The sequence below is a fragment of the Bos indicus genome, chromosome 7 (genome assembly GCF_029378745.1).
Source record: "Bos indicus isolate NIAB-ARS_2022 breed Sahiwal x Tharparkar chromosome 7, NIAB-ARS_B.indTharparkar_mat_pri_1.0, whole genome shotgun sequence".
Classification (NCBI taxonomy): domain Eukaryota; kingdom Metazoa; phylum Chordata; class Mammalia; order Artiodactyla; family Bovidae; genus Bos; species Bos indicus.
In genome coordinates this window covers 61,290,794-61,310,593 of record NC_091766.1, presented here as the reverse complement: position 1 = coordinate 61,310,593, position 19,800 = coordinate 61,290,794, and the positions used below count along the sequence as shown (strand labels likewise).

At 53.8% G+C, this 19,800-nt stretch overlaps 1 protein-coding gene across 3 annotated transcripts in view; it reads left to right on the top strand.

Annotated features, from left to right (window-relative positions):
* The window catches only part of CAMK2A (calcium/calmodulin dependent protein kinase II alpha), a 65,939-nt gene that overhangs the window by 35,115 nt on the left and 11,024 nt on the right, over positions 1-19,800 (top strand). For 2 of the 3 annotated variants that reach the window (XM_070793850.1, XM_070793851.1), the window contains exons 8-14: positions 1,295-1,378; positions 1,519-1,613; positions 2,618-2,740; positions 3,110-3,193; positions 4,684-4,726; positions 7,258-7,298; positions 12,894-12,942. In XM_070793850.1, the coding sequence (XP_070649951.1) occupies positions 1,295-1,378; positions 1,519-1,613; positions 2,618-2,740; positions 3,110-3,193; positions 4,684-4,726; positions 7,258-7,298; positions 12,894-12,942 (519 nt within the window). Of the gene's footprint in view, positions 1-1,294; positions 1,379-1,518; positions 1,614-2,617; positions 2,741-3,109; positions 3,194-4,683; positions 4,727-7,257; positions 7,299-11,874; positions 11,908-12,893; positions 12,943-19,800 lie in introns of all 3 variants that reach the window. The other variant, XM_019965237.2, reaches the window with a different exon arrangement.

Here is a 19,800-nt window from a genome sequence, read left to right as displayed (position 1 = left end):
GCTGGGGGCTTCCGTGAGTTCCCCAGCAGCCTGGGTGCTAGATTATCATCTTGATTTTAAAGATGAGGAATGGGGGCTAAGAAACTAAGAATAGGTCAAAGGAAATTAAAAGGGGTGGAGTCATGCTCTTGAGATTTTGGCGTAATTGAGTCCTTTCGGCTATCTGGGAATACTTTTTAGTGAGCAATGTTGATCAGTGGTTAGGAGCTTGAGCTCTGGGTTCATATCCTGACTGTGCTATTTACAAGGCATATGACTTTGAGTGAGTCATTTCTCTGAGACTTCATTTCCTTGTCTGTAAAATGGGGATAATAAAAGTATGTTCCTTGGGACTGTGTGAAGATTAAATGAGATCAGGCATGGAAAGTTCTCAGTCTTGCTTAGCATGCTGCTGCTGCTGCTAAGTCGCTTCAGTCGTGTCCGACTCTGTTCGACCCCATAGACGGCAGCCTGCCAGGGTCCCCCATTCCTGGGATTCTCCAGGCAAGAACACTGGAGTGGGTTGCCATTTCCTTCTCCAATGCATGAAAGTGAAAAGTGAAAGTGAAGTCGCTCAGTCGTGTCCGACTCTTAGTGACCTCATGGACTGCAGCCTACCAGGCTCCTCCATCCATGGGATTTTCCAGGCAAGAGTACTGGAGTGGGGTGCCATTGCTTTCTCCCATACATACTCCTTAATAGGAACTATTCTCACAATAACTTACCAAAACATTTTGGGTGTCCATTTTTTTAAGTAGTTCTCCCAACAGTGCTGGGAGGTGTTTAGGATACAAATCCCTAATCCCTTGTTTCACAGATGAGGAAACTGAGGCCCCAAAGGAAAAGGGACCTACCTAAAGGACTTAGGACAAAGCCAGTGTTAGGGATAGGCCTCCTGCCACCCCAGGACCAGATCCTGGATGGAGCGGGGAGTGGGTGAGGGTTCAGCTCAATCTGGTGCTGACAGGCCAGGACCTTTCATCTCGAGGACCACCAGCACTTGATTGGTGGAGGCTTCTGGAAGGGTTCTGCCAGAAATCTGTGACTCTGAGGCAGGGCCCTGTGGGAAGGACCCTGGGATGGATCAGTGCCATGAGGCTCTCAAGGCAGGTGGTGACCACGTACTCTGCCCTTGTCCACCCTGGTCTAGAGGTGTTGCTGTCTTACCAGGTCAGGGCTTCCAGCCCTTGGCTGGCTCTGGGGGCAGGGGGTGTTTTCCCCGTCTCCAGGGCAGCCTTATCCCTCTTCCAGCAGGATCTTGCTTACACATCAACCTCTGTGTATGTGTCTGCCTGTCTGTGTGTCTGGGGAGCAGGGTTCGCAGGGACACCTGGATACCTCTCCCCAGAAGTGCTGCGGAAGGACCCGTATGGGAAGCCCGTGGACCTGTGGGCCTGCGGTGAGTCCATCTGAAGGCCCCTCCGTTCCCCTGGCTGCCTGCCCTCTGGTGCACTCTCTCTCCTTTCGCATCGCTCTCCTCCACGTGCCCTCTGTCCCTCCTATTCCTGGGGCTCAAGCTTCTCCTGGTCCTATCCCCAGGGGTCATCCTGTACATCCTGCTGGTGGGGTACCCCCCGTTCTGGGATGAGGACCAGCATCGCCTGTACCAGCAGATCAAAGCTGGCGCCTATGATGTGAGTGGTGCTCCTGTCTCCAGCCTCCTTGCCAGCCCCTGGGTCCCATCCAGTGGGAGTCATGGCCCAGTGAGGCCAGAGACCCAAGGACGCCTCCCTCATGCCCTCCTGCCACTCTCTAGCTATGGGGTAGGGGTGACCAGCAGGTGGAGCCTGAGGGCTGACTGGGGCCAGACGATGAACTGGCCATGCTAGTGACTGGAGCATCTAAGTGATGGGGATTTAGTTCATGGGGCCCCAGGAGGCAGAATCAGCACAAAAGTAGAGTGGGATATAGAGGGGGCAGGCCCCAGAAGCCAGATTATCTCTCCATAGTTGTACACACACAATTATATATTGTATGTATATAGATAGACAGTAATAATAGCTAACACACATAGCAGTCTTCTAAATGCTTTCTATTATTATAATCTTCATACCAGTCATGACATAGGTACTGTTATTACTGCTTTTTTACAGATAGGGAAGCTGAGGCACAGAGAAGTTAAATAACTGGCCAGAACACACAGCTAAGAAATGGTAGAGCTGGCTTTAGTGAAGCCAGGCAGTCTGGCTTTAGTGTCCATGCTTCTGCCTACCAAGTGTACTGCTTTTCTGCACAGCTGATAACCTATTGAGCCATGTGCCGTGCATTTTATATCATATTTAATCCTTACAACATCTCTAGGGATAGCTTGAGGGGTCACATGTCCAAGGTGACTTGTCCAGGAGGCAGAGCTGGGACTTGAACCCAACCTTCCGATTCTGAAGTCTGGGCTGTCACCACTGGCCTGCTGCTCTCCAGATAAGGCACGGCCTCAGAAGAGCAGAGGGAGGCCTCCTTTCCCCTTGCCATCGCCCTGATTTGTCCTGGGGCCAGGGGACCTTGCCCCAACTCCTGGTTGTGGATGCCCGAATGGACGGGCAGTAGGACCCCTGCCTGCTCCCCTGCCAGTCAGGGGCTGGGGGATCGCAGGGGTGGCCTGGGGTAGGCTGGGCAAACTTGGCCCCTCTGCCCCTTCCAGTTCCCGTCACCAGAATGGGACACCGTTACCCCAGAAGCCAAGGATCTGATCAATAAGATGCTGACCATCAACCCATCCAAACGCATCACGGCCGCTGAGGCCCTCAAGCACCCCTGGATCTCGGTGAGCCTTCCTCAGCAAAGCCTCTCCTGAGGATCCCTCCAGACCTCAGGATCAAGACCCTCACAGTGTCCTGGACCTGCCTGCTGCCCCTCAGGCCCATGCTGGGCCTGAGGGGGCTTAGTTCAAGAGACTGACCTTGCTGTGGTTCTCAGGTGGAGAGTGGCAGTGGGAGGCATTCTGAGTTGGCACCATGACTGGTGGGGGGAGCTACTGGCTTCAAATGTCTCGTACCAGGATGTTTATACCATCCCTTAGAACAGAGAACTGTTCTTCACAAGATACCCACCCCATCCACAGGATATTCTTGGAGTGGGGGGACCTCGGGTGGGCCTGCCTCCCACTCACAGACCTCTCCCCTCCTTTCTCCAGCACCGGTCCACCGTGGCCTCCTGCATGCACAGACAGGAGACCGTGGACTGCCTGAAGAAGTTCAACGCCAGGAGAAAACTGAAGGTAACAGCAGGTCCTCATCCTCCATGCCCCACAGACAAGGGAATAGGTTGGCCTGGGTCTGCACAGAGGCCAAGAGACCCGCTCACTAGTTCTCTCCTTCACTGAGTCAACGAGTGTTATTGACCACCGGCTGTCTGGGCTGGGCAGTGAGCGCTGGCAAGGACAGTCAAGTGACCAGGACAGTACGGGGCAGTGGTGAGTGCTGCCCTGAAGCTGGGGGGTCCACAGAGGGGCCAGAGAGGGGAACAGATCTGCATGGACTAGGGAAGGATCCCAGAAGCCTTTCTGGGCAAGTGGCATTTGATCTGAGATCCCGAAGGATAAGCAGGTATTAACAGTGTAAAGTGTGATGGGGCAGGTGTTCTAGACACAGAGAATAGCCTGTGCAGAAGTCTGGAAGCATGAGCTTGACCCCTTAGGGGGACAGCAAGTGTTTCAGTGGGGCAGGGAGAGGTTTCCAGGAATGATATGCGACCATGGTAGGGGTGAGAGACCCCAGCTGCCAACCACTGGAAAGGAACGGCCAAGGGACTTGGCAGGGGCTGTGCCCTGAGGAAGTCACAGTGCGCCCTAGGTGAGCCCTGAGCTGCTGGCCTCTCAGCAGGTCTGTGTGTTCTCAGGGCTGTGACAGGTCCTGTCCTAGACCTTGCCGGGGGTCCTGTGAGCAGGTAGGAAGGATGACCGAGGGGCCCCCAGCTGGTTGGAACAGAGAAGCCATCAGCTGCTGAGTGACAGATGCTGAGGCCCTGGCTCCTTCAGAACTTCCTCACCAGCTTCCCCCAGGCCTGGTGTGGTGGCTCAGGACAGGGACATGGGCCAAGGGGGTGGTGGTGAGCATGATGCCAGGGGAACTGAGTCTCACCCCCAACCCCCAGTGGGAGCTGTCATAGATGTAGTCTCAAAATGTCAGAATCAGGGAGTCTTAAAATCATGGACCGCTGGACTCAGAGAATCTGAACTGGCCATTGGTCTCCAGTCCCCTTATTGATAGAGGAGGGTTTTTCCCCATTAATCCTCCAAGGTTCTGAGCCCAGGAACTACAGAAAGGGGGATGAGCCAGTACTAGAGTGAGGAGCTTTGTGTCCAGGCAGAAGATGCAGACAGAGAGAGCTGAGGGGTGCAGAGTCTGGTGTCCTTGCCCCAGCAGGAAACTTCCTTGGCCTTTAGGAACCCCCACTGACAGGTGTCCCCGAGCACATCCACCAGCTCTGGCCAGGCCGGTGGGATCTATTAATATCTGCTCCTTGGATGGCCCTATCTCCTGAGCAGTGCCAGCTAAGGCCTAGATCACCTCTGCCTCACCCTTCTCCCGGGAGGCGGGGATAGTCTCGAGGCTGTGGGGTGGGAGAAATGGAGGGCAAGGAGCTTCAGAAGGTTTTTGTGTCTGAATGGAGCCCCTTCCTCTCCTTCCCCACCCCTCCCATCTCTGTCTCCTCTCCCCTCACCTATGGCCTCCTCTCCCCCAAACCGCCTTCTCTTTTCTGTTGCAGGGAGCCATCCTCACCACTATGCTGGCCACCAGGAACTTCTCTGGTAGGTGGTAGGACCTCGGATTCATCTTCACATACATCCTGCAGGAGGTGGGGGCATTGTCCAATGGGGTATCTGAGTGCACTCAGACCAGAAGGCCTGTGGAGATGGGGGCTGTAGAGGATTCAGTGATTAGGGCTTAGCTCACCTGATACCACCTGCAGAAGTGGTAAAGGTCAAAGGTTATCAAGCCAAGGGCCCACAAGGAAGGGTTAGACGTTAACCCTCACCTCCCCTACCTCACAGCGGTGCTGGGTTCTCAGGCTGGGCCAGCTGTGGGGAGGCTCCCCATATGTCAGGGTCCAGATGTGGGAGGGACTGAGCCCGGCCCAGGGAGAGTGGCATTCCTGTTCCCCACAGTTACCAAGCAGTTCCCAAGCAGTACCGAGAGTGAAAGCGTGGGCTTTCACTCATGTGGCCTCTGTGATAAGGCGATTGCCACCCCTGTTTTCTGAATGAGGAAGCAGAGGCTCAGGGAGGTCAACTCTGACACACCCCAGGTCATGCTGCTAAAGGGAACTTTCAGGGCAGGTGTCACCAGTTCAGAGCACGTGCCCTTACTAGGCTGAGTCACCAAGGAGTCCAGGGTAGGAGCCTTTGGCCTTGGTCAAAGCCAGGCTGGTTAAGGCAGGGAAGGCCCAGTGACCTGCGGCATGTGGCCCTGAAGAGAGAAGGGGAAGGGATTAGCATCAGGGCTTAGCAAGAAGCTCCCCTTGGCATGCTGGAGAGTGCCGTGGCCAGTGCCCGCCAGAGGCGTCTCCCTGAGGAGCCCAGGATGGCTGACGGGGCAGCTGAGCAGATATAGCAAAGCTCACCCGAGGGGCCCTCTGGCTGGGGCTGGTGCCGGGACCAGCCGGGGAGGGCTGCTGTGGACAGGTGGCCAGCCCCACCGTGAGGGCTCGGATCTGGGGAGCTGCAGGCCTGGCTTCTCTGAGAGGGCCCACCTGCCCATTTAACCAGCTGGCAGAATAAGACCCAGGCCCGGGAAGGCCCTGGAACTTCAGATTTGGGCTTTCCCCACCACACAGAGCTGCCTTCCCACGCGCTTCCCAGACAGGGATCCTGCAGTTCCTTAAACTGAAAGATGAGCCACCCAGGCAGTCAGAGTCTTTTTTTAACAACTGAAGGGCCCCTCAGGCACTCTAGTCCAGAGCTCACAAAATGGAGTACATAAGTTATTGCCTCTCTCTCCATGTGCTTGGGGGGCCAGTGGTGTTTTAAAACTTTTTTTTGGTGGGGGGGTGGTGAGCAAGAGTTTCCAGCATTTTCATTTCATAGAAAATCTCCTGAAAATTAGAATATGTGGCCTCTGGAGACCCACAGTCCTGTCATAGTGGGCTGGAGTGAGAGGGGGCCCCCTTGGAGGCTTCAGGGGCAAGTCCTCCCCTTGCTTGCTGTGTATCCTGGTCCAGCCCACAGAGTACATGGAGGATGGAACAGCTATTCCTCTCGGCTTTGGGATCCAGAGGTACCCCGCCCCCCACTTGCTTTGCAAGGTGGAAACTTGGCAAGAGGGGAAAAATGCACAAGAGCATGAGAGGGGTCATCGGTGGGAATGTGAGGATGACTGGCGGGCTGCACCAGCTGTGAGTTCCATCCTTCCAAACCTCTGGGGCATCATGTTCAGTACCGCCTCTCCTCCCCAGCTTGCTCTCATCCGGTGAAGGATTTAGCATGGCTACTGTTTACTGAGCATCTATTGCATACGTGCCAAGTGCTATGTCTCATTTAACTTAAAGCCGTTTATTTGAGATCTGAAGCTGCCAGAAGTCAGGCTGCGCAGGGCTGGGTGTTCATGCCTTGTCCTGACTGGTGCCCTCTCCAAGGGCTCTGGCCAGAAGGTGAGAAGGAAGGAAATGGGAAATGCCAGGTGAGGCCTTCTTGGGAGTTGTTGCTCTGCTTTTCCTGACCACCAGGGAGATGGCCAGCCCCAGCCCAGAGCTCTAGAGTTTGAGGATGGGGAGGACTCTTCAGGGAATGGGTGCTCTGGCTGGGGTGGGCGCCAGAGGAGCAGGGACTCGGGCGGGGGGGCACCTGCTTCTTATCACCAGCAAAATTCAGCTCGCAGCTGTCCAGAGTGAGTAGGCAGGGCTGACACATGACCTCCGTAGCAGCATGGGGCTAAAATTAGAGCTGGCCGGGGTGGGAGGGAGCGTCCAGCCCTGGGCTGGGGAGCCGGGCCTCCGGGTTGGCCACCGCCAGCACGAGTGGTGACCGGGATCTGGAGGGAATCCCCAGACTGAAAGCGCTCCCACGGTCTGGGGCACAGTGGGCACCTCCTCAACCCATGGAGCCAGAGGGTCACGCCTGACACTGCTGAGAACCGGGGGGAGCCCAGGCCCACCCCAGACTGCGGTGGGCCACCGGCAGTCCCTGGGCCACCCCGCAAGGAAGAAGAGCAAGAGGAGGAGGTCTCCTCACATAGCTGCTGCGGCTCCGTGTCCTCCGCGGCCCGTGGATGTTGCTCTTCCTCGCGCTGTGGGCCCTGGTGCCCTGCCTGGTGTTGATAACCCTCTACTTTTTCTCCTCTGCAGGCGGGAAGAGTGGAGGAAACAAGAAGAACGATGGTGTGAAGGTAAGCCCCAGCCAGCTCAGCAGGGCCTGCCTCTGGCTTGCAGGGCCCGGCTTGCAGGGCTGGGGTGAGAGCCAGGCTTGCCAACGGGGTTCTGGGCAGATGCGCTCACCCATGCAGCCTGGGGTCCCCAGACCCAGAGACCTGGGCTTCGGTGCCCACCCTTCCACCAGCATGGATGGGGGCAGGTGGGGGAAGGGAGGGTTGAAAGAGGGTGGGAGAGGCAGGTGGCTTGAGGTTGGGGCGGGCATAAGGGTAAATTAAAGGAGATTTCTGTGAATCTGGAGGACTGGTGAGTGAGAGGACACAAAGAAGGGACAGAGATGTCATGAGGGGTGACCTCCTCCTTCCCAAGTATGGGCTGGCTGGAATGGGCCCCTGACCCAATGCATGCCCCAGTCCAACCTACAAAGCCTGCAGGGGATGGACAGCCAGTCCTCTCGGCTTTGACATCCAGAAGTACCCACCCCCATCAAGGCCTGCCGGTTCAGTGCCAAGAATCCCCTCCTCCTATCCCCCCACCCCACCCCACCCCCAACCCAGGCCTGCCCCATCCCCACCCCTGATGCCCGTCCCCACCCCTGATGCCCGAGCTGCTTCCCTCCACACCCCGCTGACCCATCCCTCCCTCCTTTCTCTTCTCCCTCTGCTCTCTGGGGCCTGTTTCCCTGCTCTCTGCAGCTCCCTCCTCCCCTGCCACTGGCTCGCCTTGTGGGTTCTCCTCTCTTGAGACCCTGCCTTTTTCTCGGCTCAGAGCCCTGCCTGGCCAAGGGCCCCAGGGCTGGTCTATGCCCAGAACACTGGAAGGTGTGGGATGCTGTCCAAACACAGCCACCCAGGTGGTCTGGTGGCTTCATGGCTTGGTTCATAGTGGCATGTAGAGTCTCAGGCCCCTGGCTTTGATCTGCCAGGGGTTGCATGGAGGGGACTAGGCTGTTTGCCTGAAGCCAGGATATGGGCCTTCTCTCTGCTCTTAGCCCTCTGAAGGCTTTAGTCTCCCCAAAAGTACAGTGGGGAAGCTGGGCGATGTGAACTCCATGATTTCCAAGATTTCAGCTTTAAAAACAAACAAAAAATAATTTTCTCTTCTCATCTTGGGTGCTTGAGGAATATGTAATTATTTGGTTATCAGTCAAAGCCCATGATTTTCAAATGGAACTCCTTGGAGCCCGAAGCTTCTTGGGAGGCACCTCTGGCAGCAGCTGGGGAGGGACTGAAAAGTGGGAGACTGAGCAGAGAGGGCTGGGCCTTTCTCACCTACTTCAGCCAGAACAGCTCCATGGACCAGCCATCACAGTGGTTGAGAGAGCCTGGGTGAGCTTATGGCCCATTATTTGAATCTCTTGAGTCTGTCTTTCTTTGTTCAAGCAACGGGTAGAAAGGGTCTCCCACCTCCCAGAGCTGTTTGTGAGGATGTACTAAGATACTGTGTTTTGACGACTTAGCACAGTCCTGGCGTGTGAGACCCACTCATGAGAGGCTAGTCAATGGTATTATCTTTTCTGCTCCATGTGTTGGACTTTTGGGTAAGATTTTTTCTGAAGTTTGCTCAAAAAAATATTTGGAAACCACAGATCTAAAGCCAGCCTAATTTACAAAGTTGACACGCATCCGTCCCAGAAGCTGTAATGGAATCCAGGATTGAGTTTTGGCTTACTTGCTGGGGTTACCCACAAGTCACCTCCTCCCCTCCCAATTTGAAAGGGTGATGGGGGGCTGTGCAGTGTAGGTGGGGGGCAGGCATGGTGCAGCTGGGGCTCAATCTGGCCCTCGTGTATAGACACTCGGGGTGTGGGGTGCCATGGGAAAAATCCTATTTGGGGGATATAAGGCAGAGGCCACACGTGATGGTGGGCTGAGGCCCACGTAGGAGGAGGGGGAGGAGGGGCCCAGACAGGGCTGCCGAGGTCTGCTTGGTACTCGGGTATGACTCTGGCAAAGTCTTGGTCAGGGCCTCCCTCAGGCCAGGTCATGGAATGGAGCTCTAGTCTGGCTTTCTCCGGTCGTGGCCAGGAGGCGGAGGCTGTCTGAGGGCAAGGACATCCTATAGCATGGCAGGGCTCTGGCTGGCCACTGCAGGACCTTCCAGCGGGCACTGCTGAAGAGCGCGCCTCTGCTCCCTGTAGTGCAGGACAGACTCTGGGTGACTCTTCAGGGTGGCCTGGGCGTGGAAGAAGAGACACACAAAGGTTGTTCCTGGCCCGAACCTTTCTCGGCAGCTCAGCCTCCTCCCCTTGCTTGGAGTGAAGGAGGGGGAATGTCTAGCAGGAAGATGAGAGTGACCCAAGGGGCTTGGCCCAGGATCTGGCTTACAAGATGTTGTTCTGGGAGATCCATTCATGTTTTTACTCTGACTGAAACCGGACCTCAAGTCAAGAAGCCAGGGTTTTTGAGCCTGGGCCCCACTGTTCCCTCCCTTGGGGCTCTGGGTCATCAGTTCCGTCATCTGTGCAAAAGGAGAAGAGCTGTTTTCGGGGAGCTGGTGAGGGTCTCCCACCGGGGCAGGCCTGGTGGAGTCACACCATGATGCTCTCTGGTAACCAACACGTGCCCAGCCAAAGTGGGAAACGCACATTCCTCTTCCAACTTAGTCCCTTAGAGACAAACCACTGATTTCACCCAGAGCTTAGTTGAAGAAGCACTGATTGGTTCCAACGCTGGAGGAAAAACTCGGTTCAAGATATAACACAATACAGTACTTTATAGGCTTTTAAGGGCTTTTCAAGGCTAATTTTGACCATCGTCCGTTTCTACCATCCTTGCCAACCTTAGAACCATCTTCTCCATGTGGTTCTAAGAGATGTGACTCTACTTCTGATGACAGCCCGCCTTTGAAATGAAACTAACATGCTGGTTGGTGAGGGCTTATTACTAGTATCATCATCATCTTTGTGATTCAGGAAAATCGAGTCTTTCCATTACCAAGAAGCAATGCCCCCCGTCCCAGCCACTACTAGGCCACTACTCCCATGAAGAGGGGCTGCCGCTCCACCCCTCAACCCCACTCACTGCCCCTGTTGGTGTCCCATTGTGCGTCATGACCCCACCCCTCCATGTCCCATCCTGTAACTGTATGTCCGAATCTGATGCAGTCTCTGCTCTGTGTTCCCCCCTCGTGTCCCGCCTGGAACCTCCTGGCCCCTACGCTACTCTCCGGTTTCTGCTGACAGCCGAGCTGTGTGGGCCTGTCCCGTCCAACACGCACTGTGCCTGGCCTGGCTCCAGCCAGGAGTGAAGCCGACACTAGGAGGAAAGGAGAGGGGAGGAGATGAGAGGGGAGGGCAGGAAGGACTGGCTGCTGGCTGCGGAAGTCACACCGCCCGGGCCAGCTGGGGCAGAGGCAGGGCTGTGAGCACCAACACTGGGAAAGCCCAGTGAGCCACCCTGGCCACCTCTGCAGAGGCCCTGGGTGGAGAGGAAAGGGTCTCAGGCTCCTGGATCTTGGATCAGAAAGCCCAGAATTAGACCCGAGGACCCTCAGAGAATACCCAGTGCCTCCCCCGGCAAAGGCCTACCCAGAGAGCATCTCAAGTCTCCCCACTGATCCCCACACAGAGCAGCTCAGGGAGCAGCCTCCTGGCCTCTCAGATGTAAGTGCTTCCAGGATGAGCCATGAGGAGCCATCAGGCTGTGGGTACCTGAAGACCTAGACAGGGCAGAGGGCCTGCATCGGGGATTCCAGCCTCTTCATTGCTAGTAGCTATCTGAGCCACCTTGAGCCCCAGTTTCCCACCTGTGCGATGCAAGTGTCAGTCTTGCCCTGCAACCTCTATGAGTGTGAGTCTTTAAGACTCCAAGCTTAGAACTGAAAGAGGGAGAAGATAACTTAACATGTTCCTCTTTCTTTCCCTTGATTCCCACAGGTCACATGACAAATCCCTGCAAAGTTAGAATAGGCTGAAGGGAGGACCCTCAGGATTTTTGAGGTCACTTAGGGGACTGGTTCCCACCCCTGTCTCTGCTTTGGAATCACCTGGGAACATCATTTAAAATAAATATGCCCAGGCTCTGATGCAGACCTAGTTATCAAACTCCTGAGAGGGGGCCCGGTTATGTGTATTTTGGACAAGCTTCCTGAGTGACTGTGACACTCAAGCAAGTCAGGAGTGGGGTCCTTTCATCAGAGACACAGGGGGAGCCTAGGAGGAGACACTGAGCCTCATCTCCAGACCTGAGCTGAGACAAAAGGTCTCCAGACCTTTTATCCCTCAAGAGCTTTGGATTCTGGAGGCCTTAGGCAACTAGTATCTGAGACCCAGGATTTGTTTCCACATCCCAGTTTGGCGTAAGGGGAGTCCTGGTCCAGAAGAGGCTTGGCCTGGAGCTTGGTGGTTGGGTTGTTGAGACCCAGGCAGCTGTGCGTAAGGCCCCAGAACTCCAGGCTGGAAAGGACTGTCCCTGCCGGGTCAGCTGCTGCTGGTGGCCCTGACCTTGTCCCGACACTGGCTGGCAAGGGACCACAGAGAATGACCCCGAGGCCCATCCTCCTTCCAACCCTCCCCTGTTGTTCGTTCCTCTGCTCCCTGCCGTTTTCATGCTGTGTCTTTTCCTGTCCCATCTCTTCTCCTTGTTTTTCCAGAAAAGAAAGTCCAGTTCCAGCGTTCAGTTAATGGTGAGTGTCTGCCGTCTCCCAAACGCCGGTAAATCCTGGGCCTCGAACCCTCGCTCCTGCCTCTCTCCTGCAGGCTGCAATGGGAACCCGGGGCGGGGAGAGGGGGCTCAGGGCGTGCTTGGTACGTGTGCCTCGTGTGACAATATGTGTGTTGTGTGTGCGTGTTGTTGGCGTGTTTCTGTTGACACCTCCAACTCCATGGCCCAGGCCAGCAGCCTGACAGTAGACCTGGGAACTCCCTTGGAAGCAAAGGTTGATTTGAACCCCATCCCACATCCAGCCCGTGGCTTCTCGCTTCTCCCCACCCTGGCTCTGGAACTCAGCTCAGGGCTTGGTTTGTGCCAGTTGTGGCTGCTGGGGGGCTTGGTCTGGCCAAAGCCGTGGAGGCCCTTGTTGAGCTTCTGCGAGGCAGCCCAGGGCCTGCCGGTGGCAGAGGAGCCACCAGCCCCTGCCTCTGTCTAGGGGTTCCTGTGGTGGCATGGCCCATGCCCCTCTTCTTCTGACTCCATTGCTGTCTCCCTCAGTTGTGTGGTTTTTCTCCCCCTGAAAAGCCCAGGCTCTCTCCCACTGGGCCTCCCCGTCTCTCTCTTCCTCCCCTGCCAGTGTGTGTACTCCTTCCCCATCCTGTGGCCACCATGTGCCTCTCTGCCCCCCACACCCCCTCTCTGCTCCCTCCAGCAGACAGGGCTCAGGACAGCCCCCCACACCACCCCACCCAGCCCTCCCAGAAAGGCCAGGGCTCTCGGTGCATCCACCCCTTCCTTCTTACCCCGCTCCCCTCCACCAGCCGCCTGCTGAGTTGGGCCCGTCCCCTCCTTAGGCTCGGAAGGCTGACGGGATTTTTCAGTGCAGCACCTGGACGGCAGAGCCGATGAGGCTTATGGAAACGGGGCCGCAGCATCGGGCAGCTGGGGCAGCCCCCCGCTGACCCCACCTCTTTCTGCTCAGCAAGTGGGCCTCACCACCTCCTGTATTCTTTTTGGCAGGAATCTTCAGAGAGCACCAATACCACCATTGAGGATGAAGACACCAAAGGTAGGAGGGGCCTTGCCTTCAGCATCAGGGCTCCCAGGCCTCCTGGTGGGCCCCCTTCACTGACAGTCTCCTGCCTGCAGGGGCCCTAGGCCAACTCTGTGTCCTGTTTCTCTACAGAAAGCCTTACTTTGCTCCTATAGGCTGGGGACGTTGTGGGGCAGCATTTCCCCGTATGGTGTGCTTGACCCACTAGTGGTACCTGGATGGACTTTTCTTATGGCAGCAGTTATGTGTTGACTTTAACATGTATTAAATTAATTCAATGTGAAAAAATTAACATAGTCAAGTCATAAATGTAGTATACATTTTCCTTTGGAAGTGTTTTTGAAATTTTTAAAAAAGATGAGTTGATTTTAAAAACTCGAAGTAAAGGAAGGGAAAGCAGAAATGTAGAAAGTTCAACAAACTGGAATATGGGAAACACTGCCTAAGACCAACCCAAGGACTTCAATGGTGGTTCAGTGGTTAGGACTCTGCACTTCCAATGCAGGGGGCACAGGTTCGATCTCTGGTTGGGGAAGTTCTGCATACCACTGAGCATGGCCAGAAGAAAAAAAAGAAAAGGCCAACCTAAAATTCAGGGGCTACTGTAGCCAGTGACTAATAGTGTTCACCAGCACTCACATGCAAGGGGGAGCAAGACCCCAGATAAATGTGATTTGATAGTAAGAGAGGAAATAATAGAATGGCAACAGGAATACTAATGGCTGTCTTTTATGGGGCACTTGCTGTGGGCGAGACATGTTTCAACTTCTTGATATTCACCTGAGCTTTACAACAAGCCTAGGAAGAAGGTACTGTGATTAACCCCATTCAACAGCCCAGAATCTGAGGGGTTGAGTAAATGTGCCCAGAGTCCCAGAGCTTATAAAGGGTACAGTTAGGATATGAACCCAGGCAGTGCACCTCAGGGCCTGGCCTGTAACCTTGGCTGGGGAGGCCTTGCCGGGTGTCAAGCGTGCTTGGAGCTTAGAGGAGGGAGCGTGGGGTGCTGACATCTGCACCAAGTCCTTGGATGAGTCAGTGATGTCCTGCTGTTCTGCCTGTACCCAGCCCTCCTTATTGCCCCAGGACAGGGAGACCCGGCAAGGCTCGGGGTTCTCACACTCGGGCATGTATCCGAGATGCCTGGGCAGTCTCTGAGACCTAGAAAAATAGCACCGACCTGGAGAGACCACAGTGGTGCCAGTCGAGATATTTTCAGGAGTTTAGACGACTTGCTTCTAAAAGAATACAGTCATGAGGAAAAGAGCATTTTCTTATGTAATACATATTCTGCGCCACTGCCATTCAGGCTGAGTTAAGGCCGTTTTGACACACCAAACCCTTGCCTCCTGCCTCTACCAGGATGTTTGGAAGAGTAGGCCCAGCCTGTGTTCCCTCTCTGGTCGTTCCCAGCTGGGAGTGGGGTGGGGTGGGGGGTGCACTCCATCACCATTGCCTGGTGCCAGAGCAAATCAAGTTTCTACCATGGCTTTCGGGACAGCCTTCAAAATGCATTATCTTGACAAATTCTTTGGGATCAGGCCAGCATTCTCAGCCCCTCACGTATGATTTATAAGCATATTCCTGGCCCTGCTCTTGTGGATTCTGATTCCATAGGTTTGTGGGGGGCAATAGAGGGTGTTTCTGAGACATTCGCTGTATTTGAGGCTCCCTGTCCCAGTGGTAAGAGTGAGGTGCTGGGTGTTTTGAGGAGACTGGTTGTGGCCTCATAATCCTGGTCTCAGAGCAGACAGGGTCTGTGGAGGCAAACAAGCTCTGTGATTGTTCACTGGCATCTATTTGCTGGGTGACTTTAGGCAACTTACTGAACATTTCTGAGCCTCCGTTTCCTTAACTATAAAGAGATGATGATAACAGCACCAAGCTCAGAGGACTGCTGTGCAGATGAAACAAGAGGCTGTGTCTAAAGTGCTTACCCAGTGCTTGGAATATGGTCACTGTGTAATAAATCTTAATTTCTTTTCTTTCAAACTGGAGCTTACGGTTGAATGACTGGAAGCCATACGGCATTTTCCTGGAGCGTCAGTTTTACTTAAAGATTATTTTAAGATAAATATTTATATGTTAAACAGACAGAGAAATGTTTGAAATAGAATGTGAAGTGTGTATTTACTATTAATGCAATGTGCCATGTGCAGACCCGTTAAAGACATTTTCCACCTGGAGTAACGGCTCTGGGTTGTATCCCCAAGGTCTGACATTTACAATCATTATCTTCTACTTTAGCGATATCAGGATGGGAACATTTGTGAAGTCTTGAATTTTAGTTCATTTATGTCCCTTTTAAAGAGAGGAGGAATAAGTTGCCCTGGTGGTCCAGTGGTTAATACTCCACACTTCCACTGCAGGGGGCATAGGTTTGATCTCTGGTCGGGGAACTAAGATCTCACATGCCTATAGCATGGCCAAAAATAAATAAATAAAATAAAAAGAGGGAGGCTGAAGCCCAGAGAAGAGAAAGGGCATGTCAGTGTTATTAATGGTAGGACTTGGAGCCCATTTCCTGCCTCAGTGTCCATACATGTAAAGGGCCATGTCTGCTGGAAGAGATGCTGGCCCAACCAGGAGCTTCTCCCGCTGTTTGGCAGGAGAGAGGAGCCCTGTGCCTCCCCCAGGTTCTTCAGGCCTCAGAGAAAATTTCCAGAGAACCATTTTCTGGTGTTAATTTGTTAAGTCTTCTTACTAAGTGAGAATAGCAGCTGGTAGGGTGGATTCTGACCTAACATTAAAGTTAATTAGAAATGTCATCCTCCAGGGAACATTTCCCCCTGAGCAAAGAAGGGGACATGAATATTTCAGAGCCCCTCAGGCTGATACATAGGCCTCTCACCCTCTGAGCTACACAGGACTCTGCTAGGCTTCCTCCCCACCGCCCTCCTCCTGGTCAGCTTCTTGAAAACTCCGTTTCTTTTCCAAAGAGCTGCCTCCGAATCTGGGCAGAGACATCCTGGGAAATTTTAGCCGGGAATGCTGATCTCATCTCAGCCGCCGTGCTCTGTGTGACCTTGAGAGAGTGTCTTAACCTCTCTGGGGCTTCAGCTTTCCCAGCTATGAGGGAACACTCTTGGTTGTCTGGGTGAATGCCTAGAAGACTAAAAATGCCAGAGTTGCTACTAAGCAGATGCTGGATGAATCTTTCATAGAGCAGTGGATCTGCTGAGGGCATGGGAGGGGCTCAGAACAAGAGTGAATTTCTCCAGATCTAAGGAGCCTCAGAGCCCTAGATCTTTGGTCCCAGAGAGTGAAGCGAGGGAGATTCCCGGCTGCCAGGCTTTAACCACTGGCAAACTTGGTGTCCTACATGGGTGAAGGCCAAGTTAGGCACTGTCTCGGGCTGCATTAATAGAGGAAGAGTGTCCAGAATTGGGAAGGGGATAAAAAGTGCTACCCTAGGCCTGAGATTCTGCAATATTCAAGCTACATCAAGGACTGTGTGCTCACACTCACAGAAGCATCTAATAGCTTAAGTACCCCAGAAGAGTAGATAGCCAGCTTGAGTGAGATACTGCAAACCACATTCTGGAGGCTTTCAGCCCTGAGAAGAAAAGGCTGGCAGATTAGATCAGATCAGTCACTCAGTCGTGTCCGACTCTTTGTGACCCCATGAATCGCAGCACGCCAGGCCTTCCTGTCCATCAGCAACTCCCAGAGTTCACTCAGACTCACATCCATCGAGTCAGTGATGCCATCCAGCCATCTCATCCTCTGTCGTCCCCTTCTCCTCCTGCCCCCAATCCCTCCCAGCATCAGAGTCTTTTCCAATGAGTCAACTCTTCGCATGAGGTGGCCAAAGTACTGGAGTTTCAGCTATTAGTATCATTCCTTCCAAAGAAATCCCAGGGTTGATCTCCTTCAGGATGGACTGGTTGGATCTCCTTGCAGTCCAAGGGACTCTCAAGAGTCTTCTCCAACACCGCAGTTCAAAAGCATCAATTCTTCGGCACTCAGCCTTCTTCACAGTCCAACTCTCACATCCATACATGACCACAGGAAAAACCATAGCCTTGACTAGACGAACCTTTGTTGGCAAAGTAATGTCTCCGCTTTTGAATATGCTATCTAGGTTGGTCATAACTTTCCTTCCAAGGAGTAAGCGTCTGTTAATTTCATGGCTGCAGTCACCATCTGTAGTGATTTTGGAGCCCAGAAAAATAAAGTCTGACACTGTTTCCACTGTTTCCCATCTATTTCCCATGAAGTGGTGGGACCAGATGCCATGATCTTCGTTTTCTGAATGTTGAGCTTTAAGCCAACTTTTTCACTTTCCACTTTCACTTTCATCAAGAGGCTTTTCAGTTCCTCTTCACTCTCTGCCATAAGGGTGGTGTCATCTGCATATCTGAAGTTATTGATATTTCTCCCGGCAATCTTGATTCCAGCTTGTGTTTCTTCCAGTCCAGCATTTCTCATGATGTACTCTGCATATAAGTTAAATAAACAGGGTGACAATATACAGCCTTGATGTACTCCTTTTCCTATTTGGAACCAGTCTGTTGTTCCATGTCCAGTTCTAACTGTTGCTTCCTGACCTGCATACAGGTTTCTCAAGAGGCAGATCAGGTGGTCTGGTATTCCCATCTCTTTCAGAATTTTCCACAGTTTATTGTGATCAGCCCTGAGAAGAAAAGGCTGGCAGGTGAAGGCATAAAGTCTGGGAAATCAGGTACACAGTGCAGGGCCCCAGAAACTAAGGGGCTTTTAGGGGAAGATTTTAACGTAAAAGAAGGACGTGGGTGCAAATGGAAGACGCTCTCCAGCAGTGTGGTGGCCTCCCAGGCAGGCTGCAAGCCCCAAAGCTTCAACCAAAACTGAAGCATCACATATCAGGCTGCTGGGAAGCATCCCAGCCTGGCTAGAGGCTGTCCTCAGGGGGAACTTCCAATTCAGAGCTTTGCACTGAGGATAATCACAGCTTTCAGTTATGGAGCGCCGGGCACTGCTCTCAACGCTTTTACATAACGCATCATTATTTACATAAATGACTTGATATAAAGGGCTTGGAACAGTAGCTGGTTCTGAGTGAGGACCATATGTGTGTTAGTTATTTTCGTTGATATATTCTTAACTCAACCCTCAGAACCACCCTATGAGGTAAGTACTATTAGTAGCTCCATTATACATATGGGAAACTGAGGCAGGGGGAAATAGCTTGCCCAAGGGCACATAGTTACTGAATAGTAGAGCTGGGGTCTGGCTCCAGAATCCATGACCACTTGGCTAGTCTTTCTGACGTGTTGGGGAGAAGCAGCCCACAGGAGACAAGGTGTTAAGCAGAAGCTCATGGAATGTCAAGCGGGAAGGGCACGTAAAGCTGTGCAGACAAGGCAAGGGGGGTGGCTCGGGCCCCAGGGCCTGCCAGAAGCCTGCGAATTTGCCCTGCGTGGTCACCATGATTCCATGTGGGAGCGGCTGGAATGAGGTGTCTCCTGATAGAGGTGCGTTTCTCTCCATCCTCAGTCTCTAGCTTGACCAGGAGACTGGGTTGTTGGGCTCCAAGGGACAGAGGCCACTAGGCAACTTGTGCAGTTCCAGGGAACAAGGCAAAGACAGCAGCCTCAGACCCTGATTTGGTTTATCCACTCATTCATTTATGCTGCCTGTCTCAGTGCCAGGCAAGACAGGGTCACCCAGCAGAGCTCCTGGTCTAAGACACTCATTCCCAGTCCTGGTGATTCTTAGAGGAGCCAGGAGATAAAGACTGTGTCGCTCACTGTGGTGGCTGACACTGGAGATGGTAACTTCCAAGATGGTTACGTCTACTGAGCACTCACCACGTGCCAAGAGCTGTGCTGGGCATCGGGCCCTGCCCTGAGGGGCACGTAGTGGGGCGGAGATGGTGATGATGGCTTTGTTCCTGCACAGACACCGGAGCAGATGATTTCACCTGTTGCCTCCAGTGTGGCTGGAGCTCATCTCTGAACGGGGAGTGAGCAGCATAGGAAGCTGTGCTGGGAGGCTTCAAGCTCCGAGGCTTGAACACTGGCACACTCCCTCGCTCTGCAAGGAATGTCTGCGGAGCCAGGCCTGCTCCAGGGGCCAGTGAGCCTTTGCAGCGCTCATATTAAATATTTGAGTTGGGGAAGAGACAGCCCATGGGCCCAATGTGACAGGGAATGTGTTGGAGCTCCCGGGTTCTGGGAAAGGCCCTGTGCTGGAAGCCAGACTGCACACCCGGGATGTTCTGTGTCCTTGGGCAGGCCGCACCTCTTACCAGGCTTCTGTTTGCCCAATAGCTAGATAAGGAGGCTGAGTCTGTGGTCACCAAGGTTCTTGCAGCTTGGGTGTTCTGTGATTCTGTGTCCTCTGGGCCTGAGGCAAGCTCCCCGTGTGAGGTGGGCCAGGGTGGCCCCTGCAGTTGGTAAGGAGAGGGGCAGGCCGGGTCGAGGGCTCTGACAGGAGCAGCCTCCTTCCCGCGCTCCCGGCCTGAGAGACAGGCAGTATGTCCCCATCTCACCTGAGGCTGCTCTGGCCAGCCAGCTTGCTGACCAGGTTTGAGGCCAAGCTTGAGCCTGGGGAAGAAGGGAAGGAGGACCTGGGGAATTGAGTGAGGCTTCTGGTAGGAGCCCTGCTGGGAGCTGGGACATGCGACTCCAGTTCCTTCATTGCTGAGGCTTGGTCTCCTCATGTATCAAATAGAAAAAAACTGGCCTTGCCTCCCCCAACCCCCAGGCTGTGAGGAGCAGATACAATAGTGCATGTGGGAGGATATAGGAAGTGGGACCTATGGTGTGTACCTACTATGCGCCAGGCTCTGGTCCAAGTGCCTCAGGCACATCATCTCATCCCGTAGTCATAACAACTCTGGGATGAGGGCATATCGTCTCCATATGATGGATGGGAAAACAACCTGTG